This window comes from Lithobates pipiens, unplaced genomic scaffold (assembly GCF_037356315.1).
Source record: "Lithobates pipiens isolate NorthernLeopardFrog02 unplaced genomic scaffold, aLitPip1_a1.2 Scaffold_22, whole genome shotgun sequence".
NCBI lineage: Eukaryota > Metazoa > Chordata > Amphibia > Anura > Ranidae > Lithobates > Lithobates pipiens.
Window position 1 is genome coordinate 119,343,157 of NW_027507784.1, and position 23,169 is coordinate 119,366,325.

Consider the following 23,169-nt stretch of genomic DNA (forward strand, 5'->3'; position numbering starts at 1 on the left):
AGAAGCAGCAGCACACTGAGCTTCCCAGTGAATGGCTGTGCAGGGGAGACATGTCAGGACATGTCTGATCATTGGAGACCATGCTGTGTTCTCTTTCTTAGTGTGGTCAGTTTTTAATAGGAAAGCAGAGGGACTGGCAGGAACACCAGGGATTTCACACAAAGGAAGTAATACAGAGAGAACAGGATAATTTTTCATACAAGTACATGGTACAGCAGGCACATATCAGGAATATGAAATGTTGGGGTAACAAACACTTTAAGTGTACACCTGTATAAGGGCTGAGTTTTCCCTGCCCAGTGCTCTGCAGCCCGAGCCCACCCTTTTTTGAAGCCAATTAAAACCTCAGGCTCCATTCATGGCCTTATAAAAAAAAAAAAACACATTGACATCCATGCATCCGGCAACCTGCATTTAGATTAGGGGCCAGGTGCATGGATTAGAGGGGCGGCACCCCTGCAACCCCTAATATGGACAGGCCGCCACTGGTGGAGGTCCGTGTAGCTAGTCTATTGACTTGAAGAGAATTCTCTGTGGGTACTGTGTATCCTGTGCAGGCAAAACACAGCCCTCACTCGGGTGTAAGCTTAAGTATGCCCATATGAACAAGGCCTTAAATGCTCCCTTCACTTATTTTCCCTGGAAAAGTTTACTATGGCGCAGTGTTAGTTTAGTCGACTAAAATGACCAAAACATATTAGTCGACTAAATAAATATTATTTTAGTCGACTAAAATATGACTAAAACAACTGAAATGACTAAAATACCACTAAAACTAAAATGGTATTTTAGTCAAAAGACTAATGCCCCATACACACGATCAGAAATTCTGCCAGTTCTGCAAGTCGGATGTGAGATTTTGGTCAGAAATTCCGACCGTGTGTATGCTCCATCAGACTTTTGCTGGATAAAAAGATTGCTAGCAGGTTCTCTATTTTTCGGTCGGAAAAAGTTCCTATCCAAAAATGCATTCGTCTGTATGCAATTCTGATGCGCAAAAAAACATGCATGCCTGGAAACAATTCGACGTATGCTCGGAAGCACTGAAATTCATTTTCTCAGCTCGTCGTAGTGTTGTATGTCACCGCGTTCTTGACGGTCAAAAGTCCAGAGAACTTTTGTGTGACCGTGTGTATGCAAGGCAAGCTTGAGCGGAATTCCGTCGGAAAAACCATCTAAGTTTTTTCTGACGGAATTTCTCATCGTGTGTATGGCTCATAAGTTGAAAAAATTATTTGAAATTTGACTTCAAAATTAACACTGGTCTGTAGTGCATGTTCAAACCTCAATGTAATAATAAATAACATATTCGATTTTTCACTCCAGCAGTATATAATGAGTTTGAAAATTGTAGAGATTTGTTAACTAATGCATTACAATTGAATTACACCCATTTGATTTTAGACAACTAAAATGAGTTTTAGTCGACTAAAATATACTGGAGATTTAGTCGACTAAATACGACTAAAACTAAAACAATTGCAGAAGAATAAATGGGTCTAAAACTAAAATGCCATTTTAGTCCTAAGACTTATGCCACGTAAACATGATCGGAATTTCAGCCAGCAAAAGACCGATGAGAGCTTTTCATCGGAAAACGTGACCGTGTGTATGCCCCATCAGAATTTAGCTGGCTGAATTCCCACCTGCAAAAATTTGAGAGCATGTTCTCAATTTTCCAACAGAAAAACTTTCTATCGGAAATTCTGATCGTGTGTATGCTATCCGACGTGTCAACTTGCCAACATATAGCCATGGTGACATCTGTTCTTGCTTTTAATTTGTGATCATGTGATCAGTTGCATGGGATTTTGGACTTGGCAACTTGATTAAAACATCACCCATATAGTTTATTTTTGGGTAGATGCGGGCAAAAACATAAAACACATACTGTATAACCTTCATTTCTATGTGGAAGATACCTAACTTAAATATACCCATCTCCAAAATTGTCTAGTAAATTGTCTTAAAGAGCAACTGCGTTTTTGTTGAGAAAAAAACATACCCCTCTGGGTGATCTTTGCATATTACAAGGATTTTAACAATCGTCATTCCTACCTTTTGTTATTCTGCAGATATCCCTGCAGGTTTGTCTGTGTCCATGTGGTAAGTGAATCTGTATGGGAGTGGTTTCATAATTATCAACCAGCTGCTGCATCTGCAGGGCTCTAATGGGGAAAATTGCAGGGTCTGCCTCCCTTTAGGTGTGATTTTCTATTGGGAGTATCTCACCATGACATTTTTGGTTTCAGGGGATGCCTAACATCTGACTTATATCTTAGAGTAGACCAGTGGCGGCCCAATCCATGAGCCTGGCTCCTAATCTACATGCAGGGTTCCGGACTCATGGATTTCAATGTTTTTTTTTAAGCACATGATTAGACCCTGAGGCTCTAATTGGCTTCACAAAAGGGTGGGCTCTGGGCACAGAGCACAGAGCACTGTGCCCAGAGCCCACCCAGTTGTGTGACAATAGCCAATTAATATGAGCTATTGTCTTCCTGCTTCTCCTCCCAGCCAATCAGGAAGAATGTCCTGAAATCCAATCGACCAGGAAGTCTTGGGGTGGCCCTGGAGCGAGGAGTAGCAGCAAGGAACAGCGGCCCTACTCGGATTCTTGTCATCTGCCTCTGGTAAAGTAAGGAGACCTCTGATCATTCGTCTTCCATGGGGTGGGGGGGTGTTGCTCCCCGTCTTTCTCCCACATGGGAGGTTGGGATCGCTGCCTTCCCATCTGTCTCCCGCGGGGTGAGGGGGGGTTGTGTCATTGATGTGTTGCCCCCACCGCAAAATAATGAGCACCAGCCACCACTGGTGTAGACTTCTAGGAAAATTAATGAGCCAATCACACAAGCAGGAAATGATGTTTATAGGGGGCATTCTGTACACATTCTGTGTACAGAACACCTCCAGGTAGCCATATTGTATTGCATTTTATATTACAATTACAGAGCTGCAAAGTGAAAAGGAAAGGTGATTTTTAATAACATTCAATTACAATATGACTTGTGTCGCAATTGTATATGCTATATTAGTTTTTTTCATTTGCTTTTTTTTTTCAGTGAAAGTGGAGTTACCCTTTAATTAGTAATACTAATTGTCTATGGATCTATGTTTTGGGCCAAAACAAAAACAATAGCATGGCACACAATTCAGCTACATTTTGCAGATCTCCGATATAACGAATGTAGACGATAATGCTGCAGATACATAGCCTCCTCTAGTGGGGGCAAATCTGTACTGTAAAAGAGAAAATAATTTCATAAAACAGAAGATAAAGCTAAAAACGTGACCATTGATCCAATTGTGCCTGTGTAGCAGCTCTTTATTCCAGATATTGGGACACAATTCTACCAGCATTTGATACCACATTTTGAATCTTTCCTGCACAGTGCGGTGAGTTTGCTTTATGGCTATAGAGCTAGGTTTCCTATTGATCGATAAGTCTGTGGTGTTCCTGGTAACATCTCGTTTCTTCGGGAAGCCCACACACAGTGATTTTAAGTAAAAGCACAACAGATCTTATTTATCAAAGTCACTAAAGGAAGAAATGATTTTGCTGCACCTAGTAACCAATTTATTTTTGTTCTGCTTGAAAAATAGAAATAAAAGCCTTTTTTCTCAGATTATTTAAAAAATAAAACTTTCTGCTCATTAAAGTAGATCTAAAAGCAATGTTTTTTTTTTCTTTTTAGTTTGAATAAAGTGGGATCGTGTTGAAATCCCTGTTAGGTTTTTATTGCGGCCTGTGTCACCACGGGGAAGATTCATTTGTTCTGGCAAGTCTGTTCATCTTGACAGAAAGTATATGAAACAAAAATGTAGTTGTCACCAGATCAGGAGGTTTTAGTAAGGACATATGTAATGGTGACAACTTTTATTTTTTTTTATTTTATTTTTTTTAAGTAGAAGGGATGTGTATTTTGTACATTTATTTTATAGTTGTATTTTATGTATTGTATTGTAAATAAAGGGAAACTTATTTTTGTATATATATATATATATATATATATATATATATATATAAAACCAAAGTATTTGGACGCCTGCTGTTACACGCTCATGAACTTTAATGGCATCCCAATCTTAGTCTGTAGGGTTTAGTATTGAGTTGGCCCACCCTTTCCAGCTATAACAGATTCAACTCTTCTGGGAAGGCTGTCCACAAGGTTTAGGAGTGTGTTTATGGGAAGATTTGAGCATTTTTCACTAATTACTCACACCAAGCCGCCCATAGCGTCGGCGGTAAAACGCACTATTTTTAGCTGCGTTTTACCATTGGATTTGCAGCGCATTTCGGCCGCTAGTGGGGTACTTTTACCCCCCACTAGCGGCTGAGAAATGGTTAAATCCACCCACAATACGCCGCAATAGCGGTGTTTTGCCAGCGGTATTGCAGCGCTGCCCCATTGATTTCAATGGGGAGCAGCAGTGGAGGAGCAATAAACACACTGCTCCTTCACCACTCCAAAGAAGCTGTTGGCAGGACTTTTCCTGACATCCTGCCAGCGCACCGCTCCAGTGTGAAAGCCCTCGGGCTTTCACACTGGAGACAACGGAACAGCAGTTTAAGGGCGGATTGCAGGCACTATTTCTAACGCTATAGTGCCTACAAAATGCCCTCAGTGTGAAAGGGGTCTTAGACTCTAGGCAGGAGTTTTCTTTCACGCAAAAATCAGCATTACTCCAGACCTAGAAGAGAGCTACCCTGAATACAGTTATAGTGGTCCTAAAGGCTCAAGTTTTTTTTTTTAACTTAATGCATTTTATGCAATAAGGTAAAAAAAAAACTTCTGGATACAGCTCCCCCCCTCAGCCCCCCTTAAACTTACCTGAGCTCCATCTCAATCCAGCAAGAGCAGCGGTGTCATGGTTATGCAATAGAGTTCGTCTGCTTACCTGTCTCCATGTGTTCATTTCTAGAGACCAGCCGACCCTCACCTGACTGCTTTCATAATCCATCCTCTGGCATGGCTCCACCCTAGCTCCTATCAGAGAACTCTATCTTAATCTGTGTACTGCAGGCCAGCCCTGCTGATCAACCTTTGTGTGTTAGCTTCCTGTTACCTGCCGTGTGCTCTGCTGTTATTCCGTTACCGACTTTGGCGTGTCCTTGACCATCCCTGTTTGCCTGTGATCCTGACCTTTTGGCGTGTCCCTGACTATTCCTGTCTGCTTGTGGCCCCGACCTTGGCTTTGTCCCTCACCATCCCTATCCTCCTGTTGCCTACTGTGGGTGTGAGCTGGGGGACCCTGGGGGTCGCGACCTGGAGCCAGTTGCAGCCAAGTCCATCCTCACCACTCGAGGCTCTGGTGAACACCTGCTGGCTCTTAGACTCTGCGCCCCAGGGAATCTTATGCTCTAACCCCGGTGGGATCCATCTTGGTGTTCTGGCAGCCCTGCCTTCCTATCAGCTTGACCCATGTCCGCAGCAGTCAGCCGTAGGGTCCACAACCTTGCTGTGCACTCCTAATCCCTACGGTGTGCATCTGTCACCTGGCCTCAAGGTGACCTGACAAGCGGCTCTCCCAGGTCTCTCTCTCCTCATTGGCTCACACAGCAGCAGGAGCCATTTGCTCCTGCTGCTGTCAATCACAGCCATTGAACCAAGGAGGAGAGAGTGGGGGAGGAGCTGAGCAGCACTCTGGAGCAAGCCTGCTCAAGTGCCCTCATAGCAAGAAGCTTGTTATAGGTGGCACTGGGCAGGGGAGAGAAGCCAGGAGTGCCAGTGCAGGACCCACAAGGAAGAGGATTGGGCTGCTCTGTGCAAAACCATTGCATAGAGCAGGTAAGTATAACATGTTTGTTATTTATAAAAGTATTTTAACCCTCTATCAACCCATGACTAACTGACTGTACTGATAACACTAAGCACACTGGACACCACTTAAAGAACACCAATTTCCAAGCGCGAAGCATTTAGAAACTGGTGCTGCAGAGCCTGCACTGGCATCCACTTACCCAGCAATACTTGTCACCCCATTCCGAGGGACATGTCCACCATTACCAATGGATACAAGAAATTAACCTCACTCTCTAACTACGCGCTCGCTCTCTCTCTCAGGGGACCCTCTACATCTCTCCCGAGACTCCTAGGCTAGGTCCCTAAATAATTTTGTGCCGCAGGTCAGGTCCCAAAATGCATGGAGCTGGCTGTTAGTGAAGGGGACGAGCACAACACCCCTTCACTACCAGAGTACCTGTCACCCTACGCCAAGTAACCCATTCCCTGACTTCATTAAGCTGTGATACATGTACGGTTGTCCCAAGCAACGGCAATATCACCTAAACTAGACAACAATCTACATGCTGGACTAAAATGTACTGTATCAACTCTAATAGACAATCCGCTTGCTACAAGCCCTCTTCTTTGGATATGCCATGCAATACACCACTTAAGAAGAGACTTCAGACCAGGCATTTAACAGTTAAAGAAAACAGTACTGAAGAAAGGCAACATACAGGAACAGTTTTTATCAGGCAGCTACTCACATGAATTCCTGTACAAGGTTCTTTCATGCCCATAGGGTACTCATACCTAACAGTGTCATGGAATTATTTCTGATTGGCACTCTAAAACAAAAATTAACACTGCAGCTGCAGGAACAGATTTACAGGACGCATCACTGTGTTTAAAATGTCCGTTCAGTATCAAAATGTATTATTACGTGTCATTTTATACATAGATAAGAAAGGGGTGGTGTGAGATGTTATTAAAAATGAACAAATAGAAATATGTTATTAAAAGCTAGCGAATAGAAGTAAAACCTTGAGAGGGGAGGGGGAGTACAGACAGAGAGAGCTTTAGAAGAGAAGATGTGTCTGTGTGTTCGGTGAAGGTTACAGAACACATTTCAGCAGTGAGAACCAAGTGGAGTCTCTTGTGCTTAAATGAACAATACAATGAATGTCCATGTCAACAGCAAAGTCCATCATCCTTTAGTGGCAAGAGTCCATAATTCATAAATAATCCATAAGCGGTGGCACAGAGTCCATACAGTCCATGTTTGGGTAAGATCCTCAAATCAGTCCATCCTTGGTAGTTAACAGTGCCCAGGTTCTCAGACTCTCAGGGAACCCCAAATGGCTCTCCCAGCTGGGGGGGGGGTGTCATTCGGCAACATAATGGCCTACATCTTGTCAGTATATTTCCAGCAGCTCTCTTCCGTGCCACTGAAGTACCTCTTTTTATGTGGATATGTGGAAAATTGGCAGAAAAATCTAGTCAGTCAATCAATCCCTCAGATCCACCACACATCTAAATTGTAAGGGTTTCACAGGAAAGACAGCAGACTTGACCCAGATAACTGCAAAACATGGGTCAACATAGAACTTTCTGTAGGCACCTGCCTACAAGCTGACCACACTCCTAAGAGTGGTCACTTCACCTGGAGATATTTTAAGACCTCTGTCGCAAGTGGGGAATGCCAGACGTGGATCTCCTGGTTTACAGGTTAAACAACAAACTTAGCAGGTTTACCTCCAGGTCTAGGAACACTCTAGCCATAGCAGTGGATGCCCTAGTGATTCTGTAGGATTAGTTCAAACTGATGTTTGGCTCAGGAGCTCCTTTCTTGCCTGCTTTTCTGCAAATTGTGTAGATTTACTTAAGCAGTGGCGAATACCTGCATACAGCCGCATACAGCCATTTGTTTAAAGTGGTTGTAAACCCTCAGATACATCTTTAGCTTGTCAGATAATACTTTTCTCAGGCAGCTGATCGCTGCCTGAGAAAGTGCACTTACTTGTTTACTTTTCATAAAAATCGCCGTTTTATAGTCCATGACGTCATGCGCGATTGCGCAGTATGGACTTTCAAGCGCGGCAGGTATCCTATGCCGCGTGTGTTTTCCTGCTTGTCATAATTGGAATGTATGTGAGATTCTCCTCAGAACGCCACAGAGGAGAAGTCTCACGATGTAGATATCAGCCTGCTCTTCCTGATTGAGGCTTGTTACAACGCTACGGCGCATGCGCGAGATTTCGTGAGGGAGTCCAACTAAGGGCGGAAATGACGTCCTCAAAGGATTCTAAAATCAGCAGTAAAAATGGCGCAGGCGATACCCGGAAGACTGTGCTTTATAAAACTTCTCAAAAAGGTAATTCTAAGGCCGCGTACACACGCGGGGACTGTTCGCCCAACTTTGTCCGCCAAACAGTTTCAGCGGACAGTCCACTCAAAATTAGCATGGACGGACTTGCCCACACACGACGAACGAACAGTCCGCTGAAACCGTGCGCGATGACGTGAACGGCACGTACGACGGGACGAAAAATACGACGTCCTATACACTGCAATGCAAACTTCGGCGTGTAAATCCTTTCTGAGCATGCGCGGAACTTAGTTTGATGAACAAGCCTACACACGAGGGGACTGTTCGCTGAAACAGAGTTTCAGCGGACAGTTTTTCGGAATTTCCGAAAAACTTTGTTCAGCAGACTGTCCGCTGAAACTGTCCGCTGAAAGCCCACACACGAGCGGACTGTCCGCCGAAACACTGTTCAGCGGACAAAGTTGGGCGAACAGTCCCCGCGTGTGTACGCGGCCTCACGCTCGTTTTTGGAAGATTTATAGATATTATGAATGCTGATATTAATTATTATACAAAAATGTGAAAATTAGAATTTTTTTGGTGGGGTTTACTTCCTCTTTAATGGTCGACTATACATAACAGCTATGTATTGCGGGGCGCAGAAATACACCCACAATTTATGTTATATGCCAAAAAGTGCACATGTACATGAGCTCTAAAACTGGTCATATACAGCCTTGTAATGTTCATTTGTTATCAACCATGGAGTTGTCCCAAAGTACCTATCTTTCCCTTTTCTCAATGAGTCCATCAGTTTGGAACTAGGCAGATGACGGACTTCTGAAAGCAAAATCCACCCATCTTTGGTCAAACAGATTACTGAACCAGATCAGTTATGCAGCATAAAAAATAGAGTAAAGCTAGAATTCTTGATCTGCATACTTATTCTAGGTCCATGATAGAGTATTAAAATTATTTAAAAGCCATTCGGTCAGCATAACAAGCCGACTAACATTTCCAGATGGGGCAGGAAGAGAGGGTTCCACAATAGCAGCCTAAACATTTCAATCATTAACTTTAAATCTAATGTTTACTCACACATTACATTACTTCAGTATGTGTAAGGCCAGCCATACAAGGTTCAAATCTCGGCCGCTATAGAAGGAGTACAGCTGAGATTTGAACCATTAATGGGCAGGCTGAATGTACCAAGTTTATCGATTGTTCAACTTGGGTACAATCGGCCTACCAGATTTGCTTGCAATTATTGCTACTATATATCGCTGCTATAGTCGCTAGTAATAATCAGTGTCTTCTCCCGCTTGCTCCCAACCCCCCTGGCGGGAGAAGACAATTACTGATTCCACTGTCAACCCTGTTTGTGTTGATGGGGAAATTGTGCAAATTCGCACCATGTATGACCAGCCTAAGGTATGCACACACATGTCATTTTAGGCTCATACATTTGGGTGTTGATACCATGCTCTACTGATAGAAATCTGTATTTACACATGATTTGTAGTCATATTCTCACACATTTGTAAGTGCACTCTTATCACGGGTCTCTGTCTTAATAAACATTTTCATTAAACTTAAACTTTTTTTTTTAACAATGGGATTTTTTAGGTGGTCATGGAGAATGCCCTGTCCATAAAAAGTGGATTTATGTTTGCATAAACGTGAAAGAAGTTTGTTTGCAATCTTTGCAAATTTATTAAAAATAAAAAACAAAACAAATCACATGTACATAAGTTTTCACAGCCTTTGCTCAATACTTTGTTGAAGCACCTTTGGCACCAATTACAGCCTCTAGGCTTTTTGAGCATGATGCTACAAGCTTGGCACACGTATTTTTGGGCAGTTTCTTACATTCTTCTTTGCAGGATCTCTCAAGCTCCATCAGGTTTATTGGGGAGCATTGTGGATTTTCAGATCCCTCCAGAGATGTTCAATTGGGTTCAAGTCTGGGCTCTGGCTTGGCCACTCAAAGACATTCACAGAGTTACCCCATAGCCACTCCTTTATCTTGAATGTGTGCTTAGGGTTGTTGTCCTGTTGGAAGGTCAAGAGCACTCTGGAACAGATTTTCATCAAGTACATTGTACCTTGCTGCATTCATCTTTCCTTCTATCCTGACTAACTCCCAGATCCTGCCACTGAAAAACATCCCCACAGCATGATGCTGCCATTGCCATGCTTTGCTGTAGGGATGGTAATGGCCAGGTGATGAGCAGTACCTGGTTTCCTCCAGATATGATGCTTGCCATTCAGGCCGAAGAGTTCAATATTGGTTTCATCAGACCAGAGAATTTTGTTTCTCATGGTCTGAGAGTCCTTCAGATTAGACATGTGCACACTGAAATATTTTGTTTTGGAATTTTGTTTTCGTACAAAAAATAAATTTATTTATTTACTCCCAAAATTTGTTTTTATTTATTTAGTTTTTCGTTAAAAAAATTGCATTCGTCTGAAAATTCAAATGAATTAAGGTCCAATCTGTCATTGAAGGCTTATGGTGTCTGTCGAATGTTTAAAGAAGATTCAACGGAGCAGCGAAACTCACTGTATGATGCTGCAATCATACATTCCCGGTCGAACATTTTGACTACAAGCTATAGTAGGATTCTAATGTTGTACGTCTTCTATGGGTTTTTTTTAAGGCTATTTGCATTGCACACAGGTCATTAGCATTAGCATTAAGAAAAAAAAATTAAGAAAAAAAAATGCGTGAGGGTCCCCGAAATTCCATACCAGGCCCTTCGAGTCTGGCATGGATTTTAATGGGAACCCCGCGCCAAAAAAATAAAATAAAATGGCGTTGGGGTCCCCCTCAAAATCCATACCAGGCCCTTCAGGTCTGGCATGGATTTTAAGGGGAACCCCGCACCCAAAAAAAAAGATGTGGGGTCCCCCTCAAAATCCACTACCAGACCCTTATCCAAGCACGCAACCTGGCAGGCCGCAGGAAAAGAGGGGGACGAGAGAGCGCCCCCCCCCCCTGAACTGTACCAGGCCACATGGCCGGTGGTTGTGGGAGTCTGCGGGCGGGGGGCTTATCGGAATCTGGAAGCCCCCTTTAACAAGGGGGCCCCCAGATCCCGGCCTCCCCCCGTGTGAAATGGTAAGGGCCTACCATTTCACCAAAAAAGTGACAAAAGTGTTAAAAATTACAGGAGATGGCCTTTGACAAGTCCTTTATTAAAGTTTTCTTTCATCTTCTTTCTTCTGGTCTTCTTCCTTTCTTCATCCTTCAGTTTCTTCCTCCATTTTCTTCTTCCTCTGATCCTCTTCTTCCTCCGATCCGCTTCTTCTTGCTCCGGTGTTCTCGTCCGGCATCTTCCTCCAAGGCGTCTTTTCTTCGTTCTTGGGCCGCTCCGCGCAATGGGAGGCTCCCTCTGTGTGACGCTTCTCTTCTTCTGATAGTTCTTATATAACGGAGGGCGGGGGCACCAAGTGACCCCATCCCCCTCTGATACATGGAACCGTGCGTCAGTGCGTCTATTACATAAAATCCCAATAAAATACATTTACATTTTTGACAAAATGACAACATGACAAAATGTGTAAAATTTAAAAAAAAGGCACTGTACATGTGATTTGTTCGTTTTTTGTTTTTTTTTATGAATTTGAAAAGATTTCAAACAAACTTCTTTCACATTGTCATTATGGAGTTGTTTGTAGAATTCTGAGGAAAATAAATTGAATACATTTTTGGATAAAGTTGTAAGATAGCAAAATGCGGAAAAGTAGGGGTAGCACAGTGGTAAAGTGGTTAGCAGTTTCACAGAAGGGTCACTGGTTCGACTCCCAACCACGACACTACCTGCCTGGAGTTTGCATGTTCTTCCCGTGCATGTCTGGTATATGAGTACCTAAAATTAATAAAAAAGTGAAGCTATATGAATACTTTCCGGATGTACTGATGCTGATAATTTTGATCTGGATGTTGAGGGTTCAATGACCTCTGGTTAAGGGGGTTTAAACAGAGGAAATTAAGTTAGGGGGCTTCTAAAAAGATAACAGAACAGACACAAGACTTTAGTTAAATATAAGGTAAACATAACAGTACAGGACCGTGTAAAATAATGTATCTAAATTTACCATGCATTCTAATCTGTTTAAACGGTGCCTTTCCTGCATGCAAAACGCACCTGAGACCCATGCTATGACAAAAGTAAGGGGGGAAGTGCTTCTTGATCACGGAAGAAAAAACATTTGTGTAATACCTATCTGCAGTTTAATAAAAATACCAAATCCAGGTTATAAAATGAAGATTGAAGCAAGGAAAATTAGCATTTCACAGCCAAAAAAAGACATAGGCTTAATCTATCCGAAATAGAAGAGAATTTACAAACCATAAAGCATATATTTATATAAGTGGGACTGCAGCATATGTATACAGTATTTAACACTGAAATACACAAAGAGATTAAATGGGTTAAAGCAATAAAACTAAAAGAAACAAAAATAAATGTGCCGCAGCTTGCCAGTCCTTAGATGTTGACCGGGGTAAGCTGAAATAACTGCATTTGATTTCTTTTTTTTCCCCTCTTATTTTAACATGGTAACCCTGCTAGTAAAACACATCTCTCTAATGCTGCATACACACGACCAGACTTTTCGATGGACTTGGTCCGGCGGACTGGAATCCATCGAACAATTCGATCTTGTGTTTGGGCTCCAGCTGACTTTTTCTTCCCAAAAGTCCAGCGGACCTAGAAATAAAACTTGCTTCAAATCTTTCCGAAGGATTCGAGTCCGGTCAAAAAATCCGGTCGTCTGTGTGCTAGTCCGATGGACTAAAACCGACTCTAGGGAAGCTATTGGCTACTGGCTATGAACTTCCTTATTCTACGTTATCCCATTTGAATCTGTCAGACTTTTGGAGTGATCGTGTGTGGCCAAGTCCATTCGTTTGAAGACCTCAGCTGCAAAGTCGGTCGGATTGTCCCCCGGACCAAGTCTGTCGAAAAGTCCAGTCGTGTGTACATAAGGGTGACAGCACTTGCTCCCTCCTTAAATATATGCACAAACAACATTGTCACAATAGGCTGCTTACTTTTAATTTAAATTACAGCCTGGTGTACCAATGTCTGTACATTCAACCTGTCCCATCATTGGTGTCATATTAAAATTAAGGTGGTTAGTATGTCTATATGAATGAAAATCTATTTCTGACTTCAATTGAGCTTTAATATGTGAATGTCTTATTTTAGTAATGTATTTACTAGACTTTATTTTTTTCTTTTAGTGCTCCAGGAAGTGGTCCTATGTTCAAATCAACCACAGTTACTGTTCATGATCATGTCCACGGCAATCTTCAAAGTACCATTGTCCATTCTTTAGAAAGAGAAACTCCGCAGATTGCCTCCTTCACAAACCTTCATAACAGCACAAATATGGCATCCATACTTTTATCAAGCTCAGAAAGCTCAGAAAACAGCAGCCAAAACTTTCACCATCAGATTCAAAAAGACAAAAAACAGAAAATAAGCTTCTCTTTTGCATTTCGAAAAAGGACTCCCATTAAACTTGAAGCCTCAGCTGCTGTATTCTATGACTTCAATGAAGACATTTCAGGTGCTCGTGGGTTAACAAAGAGAAGCAGATTTCTCCCAGCTTCATTTAGTGTTCAATCATCTTTGCCAATAGAAGGATCTTCATGCCCAAATGACGATCAAAAATCTATATCAGCTTGTGAAAAACAATCACCTAGAAGAAGACATGCTTCCCAGGACACAAATCAGAAAGAAATGGATGAAACAGAGTTAACAGCATTTTCAGCTCCTGATGTTTGCAATTTAAAAGTGCCTTTAGACTATAATGTCCACGCACAACCAATAAATTCAGATATATTTCTTCAGTCAAATGAAAAAGGAGGCGAATATACTTCTGAAAAGAAGGAATTGGCTGTAGAATGGTATAAATCCAAGGCAGGTGAAGGAACACCAGTACATTGTGATGAGCACAGTTTTCTGGTTCAGTCTGTGGAAGACACCATGCAGAAAGAGGAAAGCACAGTAGGTGATCTATCATGTGACAGTAATAAATGTAACAAAAATCCAACAGACAGTTTATCTATTGATGATGGAACATTGCAAACAAAGAATATGACCCCTAAAAGGCCAAACAAGGACTTTATACCAGTGCAAAGCAAAAATGGTTCCAAAACTTTCCAATGGCCTTCTGAAATGATGATGTACACCTGCACACAACCATCCATTTCCTACAGCTGCAATCCTCTATATTTTGATTTCCGGCTTTCAAAAGGTAAAAAAGTCCCGGCAGCTAGCCCAGACAACCGTCTGCCAAACCAGACAGATTATTGCAGTAACAGTTCCAGTACGGAATATAAAACACAATTAGACTATGACTCTTTTACAAAGAAAGATGGGAAAGATCCATGTCAGCAAATACCCAGGACTCAGAACAGTTTGAAATGCTATAATCTAATTTGTAGCTTTAAAGAAGATCAAAAGCACAATATTTCAAAGTATCTTCTGGACAAAGATTTTGACTCAAACATGAACCAGAGACGCAAAAGTAATAGAAAATATTCTACAAGAAAAAGAAGGCTTAGAGACTGTAAATGTAGAAAACGTGTAAGAACATCCAAATGCAAGCACAGGCAAAAGTGTCATACGAATGGAAATTGTCAAAGTTTCTCAAAAAAATTCGAACAACATGTGCAATCAAAAGACTCGCTTTACTCATTAAAAAACTTGACATTTCCACATCAACTGTCACATGCTGAGAACGATCACACAGAATCGGAATTGTTAAGAACACCAACTCTACAGATCAAACAAGAATGTCTGGCTTGGAAAGCTAATCATAAAAGAACATTTGCCAATCAAACAGAAAACAAACACAGCAAGAACACAGGCTCTTTCAACTACCAATCAAATCTCTTACAACTTGATCACTGCTCTCAAAACATTGCATATTCTCAAACATTTTGTAGCTGGACTTCAGAAAAAATTGTCTCTAATGATGAAAAACATGAAACCTTTTTAAAGCAAAGCTGCACTTTCAAAAGGCTGCGCCGATCTGTTACAGATGAGATTGAGTTGTCCTTTAAAAGACCCAGGCTATGTAAATCTTCCTTATCTTTCCAAGGGGCCATTTTTCCAGAAGAAAGCTTTTTCATTTTATGTAAATCTATACAAATAAGAGAGACTCAGGTATTAAAAGACACCTTCGGTAGGAATCCAGGCAAACAAATGCCTTGCAAAGAGAAACCTGATTTGGTTAAAATAGGGGAATTTCCATCTGACAATTTCGGTAAATTAGAAGAGGAGTCGCTGAAAGCAAAGCAGTTACTTGAGAAAATAGAAAAGATAAAGAAGGTGGTAGAAAGCAGATTAGACCAGTTATGTAAAAGTCTAATAGAACTCAAAGGAAATGAAGCAAGTCCACTTTGTTGTACTGAAAATGTTCACAATGTCGCAAGCAAAGTCAAGTGCACAGTGGAAAACAGTATAATGCCTCCAACAGTAGTCAATAATAGCAGTGAACAACATGGAACCCACCTACCGTGTTTTAATAATCTTGAGGAGGAATCCCAAACTCCATTATCATGGGATATATTAGCTGGACAAACTTGTCAAGAGCCAAAGAAAAATGATATGCAAACTAAACCACAGACTAAAAGAAGCCAATTTTCAAAGTACAAAGAAGCACACAAGGATCCCAAAGCATGTACAACTGAGCAGCTAATGTCCCATGTCACCTTACCTTGCCAACAAACACATCTTCCAGAAATATATTCAAAGAAACAGAATTATCATTGCAACAGATACGGAAACCCAGTACAATCCAACACACACCCCAATATGTTTAAATTTGTTTTTCCTACATCAGCAATCCAAACCTGTCCTTCAACCTATCCAGTGCAGATAGAGGCACCTGTTTTTTCTGGATCTATAGCTGCCTTACAGCATAGCATACCACAGCATCTTGCGGCTCCTTTTCCCTCTGTCTCAGTTGAAAATGTTACATTTATTGGTTCGCAGCAGCAATTTTTATGTCCACAGACTCATGGGATTTCCAGAACTCCTTTTTACCAATTAGCGATGGAACCCGCATCTATACCCCAAGTACCCATTGCAGCAAATTCTATGTTATGTCATTTTCCTGTTCCTCTTCCACATGTGTCACATCCGATATTCACACCTGTTCATTCCCAGCTACCATCTCTTATTCCTTTACATCCTCTTTTTTAAGCAAAGAAATATATAACTTGAAGCCTAACTCCAGACTTTTTTTAGTTTTGGTGGAGTGATGATGAGTTAAAATTTCCTTTTTTGCCTTTAACTGCTGTAGTTGGAAATCTCTCACTTCTGGGGCAGAAAGGTGCAAACAGCAATGAAACAATGTCAGATGGTCTAACACTTCTCTATTCTACTAAAAAATCGTTTTTCTTTGTTTGCATTTGAGAGATTTTTAAGCACTTTCTGTACTCTTCCCAAAAGAAAAGCAATAAAAATACAATTTTTGGCTGGAGTTGGGCTTTAATTGTAATCCCTTCCGGTATATGGAAGTTTCCATTGCTGACCTCCTTTTGAAACTTGGTAGGTGTCTGGCTGGTATGCTAACCTACTGGGCTCAATACTTTCTTGGTAAAGTCATAAGTACTTATCTACATACTCGTTCTGGGTCATTGACTTGGATTATTGAAGCAAGAAGATCAGCAGGATAAGCAGGCAACCAGCATATGCAGTCAGCACTGGCAGCCACCATATACTTATATACCCTAAATCAGTGGTCGTTAACCCTGTCCTCAGGGCCCACTAACAGGCCAGGTTTGCAAAATAACTGAAATACATCACAGGTGATATAATTTTCTGCTCAGTGATTGCAGCATTCTAGTCGGCATCTCCCCAAGGTAATACATAAAACCTGACCTGTTAGTAGGCCCTGAGGACAGGGTGGATGACCACTGCCCTAAATAAATACATAGCATTTGCCAAAGGTTACAAACATAGAAGATAAAGAGATCATGCCATCCATCTGAGTATAATTAACACTAGGAATGAACCAGGTATATTGCCCATAAGGCCCTTTTCACATAAGGTGTTTTGAAATTGCAGGCAGAATTAATGTCAATCTGTCTGTGATTCCAAATCATGACAGAACGTGTGACACGCATTTGGTGCCATTATTCTTAATACCTAAACATGGTGTGATTCTGTCACGATTGTCGCTTAACAGAATTGTGTGGCAAGCTTGTCGCTCAAAAAAGGAGCAGGAGCTTCTTTTGGTGGGTGACAGACATGCACAGAGCAACCCGTTGAAGTGAATGGACTTCCCCGTGAGCGACACGCATTTCTTCATGTAAATCGCGCTTTAAAAACCGGGAGCGGGAATGCTCATTCACACTACGTGAGGTCTGAACGGGGGTTAAGTGGAGACTTGAAGTGTACCAGTCAAAGCAGAGCTTCAGGACCATTCATAATGTTCAGACTTAATTATTGAAGATATTTATTGTTCCTTTATTTAGATTTTTTCGTGTGCCTGCGTCAGACTTTTAGGCTTAAAAGAGTGAAAATAGCAAAAGGTCCCTTTCAGAGTTGGTACCTGACCTCAGCCTTAAAAGTGTTCCCCAAATGAGGCAAAGGACTTGACAAGGTAACAACTAGCAGATATCAGTTGACTTTTCGCCCCTTAATCAAGCTAAAGAGTTAGGCATGGACGAGTACAAAGTACAAAGCTAAATGATTGGGCAAATATAAATCTTTAATGGGTTAGCCTACACAGATAAATTAATTTTTACATACAATACACTTAATTGTCATTGGTTCTATTTACTGTTAAAATCTAAGTTTACCCACATACACTAAATAAGACAATAATAAACTGGTCACCTGTCTGCATATTGTGTCTCTGACAGCAGAGTCCCTAGTGAAATTCCTGGCGAAAGTTGAGCAAGAACAACTCAGAAAGGGGTGGACCTGGAAATGCCAGCAACAATGGACTGCTACTGTATATTAGTCATTGTAGTAGGGCACCATTCTGTTAGTTCCCACCAACAATGAAATATTCATTTTTTAAGAACTTTTTTTTTTTATGATAGTATTAATACCAGTACATTGACTCTAGAAGCAAGCCAACACCAGTTAAGCAAAAAACTAAAGCAGGATACAGTACTAATTTGGTGAAATTCAGATCTGGTGTTCATGTGTTCTTTTAAATAGGTTGGTTGTCTATTGCTCTGAGCCTTAAATTTTCTGTACCCATTAGGGTTAGCTGCCTGTACTTCTTCCTTTATTCCTTTCTTTTGTTCATCAATGTCCCCAGGTCTTAGTTCAAGTCTTGCATAGAAGTAATAATTTATAAACCGACCTGCACAGCCAGCAGGTATTGAAAGATGGTGACAGGGGCAGATCGGGGTGGGGGGGGGGGGGCAACTGGGCAATTGCTCCCCCTGAGAAAATATTACAGACACAGAGGCTGAGCGTGCCCCAGGTAAACAGAGCTGTGGTCGGGGCAACTCACAGCCATTCTAAGCATGAATTACTGCTCAGAAACCTCGGAAGTGCACTCTCCACCCCCTGTACCTCCCCTAGCAGTTTTTCAGCCTCTCTCCTGCAGGCTGCTGCTTGAGTGGGCGGGATGGGGATCTGCCTTTTCCCCGAGATCACCCTCGTCTGGAAAAGAGAGGTGTGAGCAGCTGAGCAGAGTGAGCCGAGTGTATGTTCCTGGAGGTGAGCTTTGCTAGCAGTACATTGCGGATCAGTTTACAGCCACCTCTATGCTGAGTCTGCTGAGTTACTTCAGCTTAGCACAGAGGTGCTGTTAGCTGACAAATAGAATTGCATTTTCTTTTCATGTAGACCAGTGAGAAATGAAATTCATTAAAGCATTATGACTACCCCCTGGTATATGCCCTCCTGATCCCCCCCCAGTGTATGCCTGTATGCCCTCCCGATCACCCCCCAGTGTATGCCCTCCCGATCCCCCCACCAGTTTATGCCCTTCCAATCACCTTCCCCAGTGTATGCCTTCCCGATCCTCCCCCCAGTGTATGCCCTCCCGATCCTCCCCCCCCAGTGTGTGCCCTCCTGATCCTCCCCCCAGTGTATGCCCTCCCGCCCCCCCAAGCGTATGCCACTCTGACCCTCCAGTGTGTGCCGTTCTGACACCCCCTGGTGACACATAGTCCTTTGCTCTACTGATCCCCTTACACTGTCCTACATTCTAATGACCTCTGTATAATGCTCTTCATCCTACTGCTCTCTGTATATTACCCTGTTGCCCCCTGTCTTCCATCCTACTTACCACTTATCCTCTGTCCTTTCATCTCCTGTCCTCTGCCCTGATGACCCCCTGTTCTCTGCCCTACTGACCTCTGTACACTAACCTACATCCTACTGACCTCTGTACACTGCCCTACATCCTACTGACCTATTTACACTACCATATCCACTACTGACCTCTGTAAACTACCCTACATACTACTGACCTCTGTACACTGCCCTACATCCTACTGACCTCTGTACACTGCCCTACATCCTACTGACCTATTTACACTACCATACCCACTACTGACCTCTGTGAACTACCCTACATACTACTGACCTCTGTACACTGCCCTACATCCTACTGACCTCTGTACACTGCCCTACATACTACTGACCTCTGTACACTGCCCTACATACTACTGACCGCTGTGCATTGCCCTACATCATACTGACATCTGTACACTACCCTACCTACTACTGACTGCTGTACACTGCCTTGCCTACTACTGACCTCTGCACACTGCCCTACATCCTACTGACCTCTGTACACTACCCCCCTACCTACTACTGACTTCTGTACACTACCCTACCCACTACTGACCTCTGTACACTACCCTGCATACTACTGACCTCTGTACACTGCCCTACATCCTACTGACATCTGTACACTTCCCTACATACTACTGACCTCTGTACACTTCCTTACATACTACTGACCTCTGTACACTGCCCTACATACTACTGACATCTATACACTACCCTACCTACTACTGACCTCTGTACACTGCCCTACATCCTACTGACCTTTGTACACTACCTTACCTACTACTGACCTCTGTACACTACCCTTCCAACTACTGACCTCTGTATACTACCCTACAAACTACTGACCTCTGTACACTGCCCTGCATCATACTGACATCTGTACACTGCCCTACATCCTACTGACATCTGTACACTACCCTACATACTACTGACCTCTGTACACTGCCCTATGTTATACTGACATCTGTACACTGCCCTACATCCTACTGACATCTGTACACTACCCCCCTACCTACTACTGACCTCTGTACACTGCCCTACATCCTACTGACATATGTACACTACCCTACCTACTACTGACCGCTGTACACTGCCTTGTCTACTACTGAAAATTCAGTTTCGTAAGCAACAACTTATTTTCTGGCAGTACCCCTCCTAAGACTAGACTCTGTATCCACCCCTGGAGGGTAGAGAAATGAAAGAAACATTTCTGCAGGTGCAATTGCCTTTCTGTAGCATCTTCAGTATAAAAGTAATAATAAGAGAACTCTGTGAATTATATGAGAATCTGTATGCCACCAAAAGTAAAATGGGATAGATTGAGAACATATGTGCACAGTCCCAGGTGTGCTTTTGCGTTCGTTCTGAGACCACAAAATGTATAGTATTTGGCTACAATCATCACAGAAACATGTAGGCTGCAATTGCTGAGCTCCATTTTATATTGCTAGTTCGCTGGCTTTCTCTGGATTCAAAGCAAGATTCAGTCCATGGTGTGCTGGCAGTGAGGAGATGATGTGATGTTACCTCTAGCAACCAATCAGTAAGCGGTAATGATGTGCAGTAACCAATCAGTGAGCAGTATTGATGTACAGTAATCTCTACCAACCAATCAACAAGTAGAAATTGTGTGCTGTAACCTCTAGCAATTAATCAGTGAGCCAAAATGTTTGCTGTAACCTCTAGCAACCAGTCAGTGAGTGGTAATGATACACTGTAACCCTGTAACCTCAATTGCCCAGGGTCCAATCAATATTAAAGATGGCCCTGGTGGCCACTGATTGGCACCACTGATGGGCACTGTTGGGACTGCACTGATTATCAGTGTAGATGTCCCTTTAACCACTTCAGCTCCAGAAGGTTTTAACCCCTTCCTGACCAGACCATTTTTTGCAATACAGCACTTCGTTACTTTAACTGACAATTGCGCGGTCGTGTGACGCTGTACCCAAATAAAATGTATGTCCTTTTTTTCTGACAAATAGAGCTTTCTTTTGGTGGTATTTGATCACCTCTGCGTATTTTTATTTTTTTTAAACAGCAATTTTTTTAAAAAACAATATTTATTACTTTCTGCTATAAAACATACCCAATAAAAAAAAATCAAATGTATTCAATTTAGGCCAATTCGTATTCTTCTTCATATTTCTGGTAAAAAAAAAAATCCCAATAAGCGTATATTGATTGGTTTGCGCAAAAGTTATAGCTTCTACAAACTATGTGATAGATTTATGTATTTTTTTTGTTGTTGTTGTTTTTAAGTAATGACGGCGATTTTTAGCAGGACTGCAACATTGCAGCGGACAAATTGGACACTAAGTGACACTTTTTGGAGACCAGTGACATCAATACAGTTATCAGTGCTTTAAAAAATGCACTGTCACTGTACTAATGACACTGGCAGGGAAGGGGTTAACATCAGGATCAAAGGGTTACATGTGCTCCTAGGGAGTGATTTCTAACTGTGGGGGGGGGGTGTGCTTTGACTGGCGGAAGACAGAGATCCATGTTCCGTGCAGAAACACAGGATCTCCTTCTTCCCCTCTCACAGAAGGGTGGTCTGCCTTGTTCCAACTCTCCTCAGAAAGGCCGCATGTTGCTGGCAAACATCGGGTCTGCCAGATTGGCACTAATTGGCTCCCGTTTGGTCCAGTCACAGCAGGAGTGGTACGTGATTTTGCGCAGGAGGGTCACCTTCGGACTCACAGATTGGGGTAAAGAGCCAATCACAGCAGTACTTTACCATGTGATCAGCTGTGTCCTATGAAAGTTGATCACGATGTAAACACAAGCTGGTTATCAGCTCTCTTCTTCTCTCCTCACGCTGTCAGCGTGAAGAAAGGAAAGCATCGGCTTGTATTTACATCACGTCATTGGACACAGCAGATCATGTGGTAAACGACTGCTGTAATTAGTTCTTTACCCTGATCTGTGATGGGCTTTGGACTCAGATTATCACAGAGCTCACTGCCCGTGGGCCGCAGCGAGATCACAGGAGGACGTCATATGACAGCTACAGCGCAGGCAGGAAGTGGTTAAGCTGGCCATACACTAGAAGATTTGTGAATAGGAAAATTTATATTGAGATCCTCAGTACATTCAACGACTTCATGAAAGTCATTCGAAATTACGTCAAAATTATGTTTGCATTTCACATTTGGAACTAATGGACTTTACGTATGTAAATCACATACATTGGTGGGAGTTTTTTCTCAAATGTATTCATTTCTGTCTCGGCCTTTGAATTTTCTTATCACTGTGGTCAAAACTGAACGTCGATTTGACCGCACTAATGATCAGAGAATGGAACATACATTCTTACAAATTAGAAAATTCTAACAAAATGTTACTAATGTATGGTCAGCTTTAGTCTGCCGGGGATTATTAGGATGGTAAAAAATCCCGACAGTCTCCCCCTCCCCCGAAATATAAATGAACGGCACCTAATAACTCAGACTGAGCCACACATACAAAACGAATAAAGATGGAGTCCGGTCAGTTGACTCAAGTTCTGGCCTGTTCTGATGGATTCTGAAATTCACTTTTAATAAACACAAACAGGGATCAATATAAAGAAATCACTGGTTTATTGGTTCTATTTTTAAAATAATGGAGATCATAAGATACAAGAAAAAAAACAAATCGAGCAAATCGAGAACAGAGTTGAAATAACTGTTCCTGGGTGCGGGATGGAGCGCTCATCCCACAAAGGACTGGGATCCAGGGGGAGAACTGTGCCTGGGTGTGAGTGTACCCTTCATAATTCTGACAACCAGGTGGATGGACTCCAAATGATCCTTTGATAATGATATGCACTGATGAGGCTGCACTTATTGACACTGATGAG

The 23,169-nt window shown here is 42.2% G+C and overlaps 1 protein-coding gene across 1 annotated transcript in view; it reads left to right on the forward strand.

Annotated features, from left to right (window-relative positions):
- The window catches only part of ZNF804A (zinc finger protein 804A), a 361,467-nt gene extending 344,928 nt beyond the window's left edge, over positions 1 to 16,539 (forward strand). The window contains exon 4 of the mRNA XM_077448142.1: positions 13,286 to 16,539. Within this exon, the coding sequence (XP_077304268.1) occupies positions 13,286 to 16,259 (2,974 nt within the window). The 3' untranslated portion in view covers positions 16,260 to 16,539. The remainder of the gene's footprint in view (positions 1 to 13,285) is intronic.
- Positions 16,540 to 23,169: the final 6,630 nt, after the last annotated feature.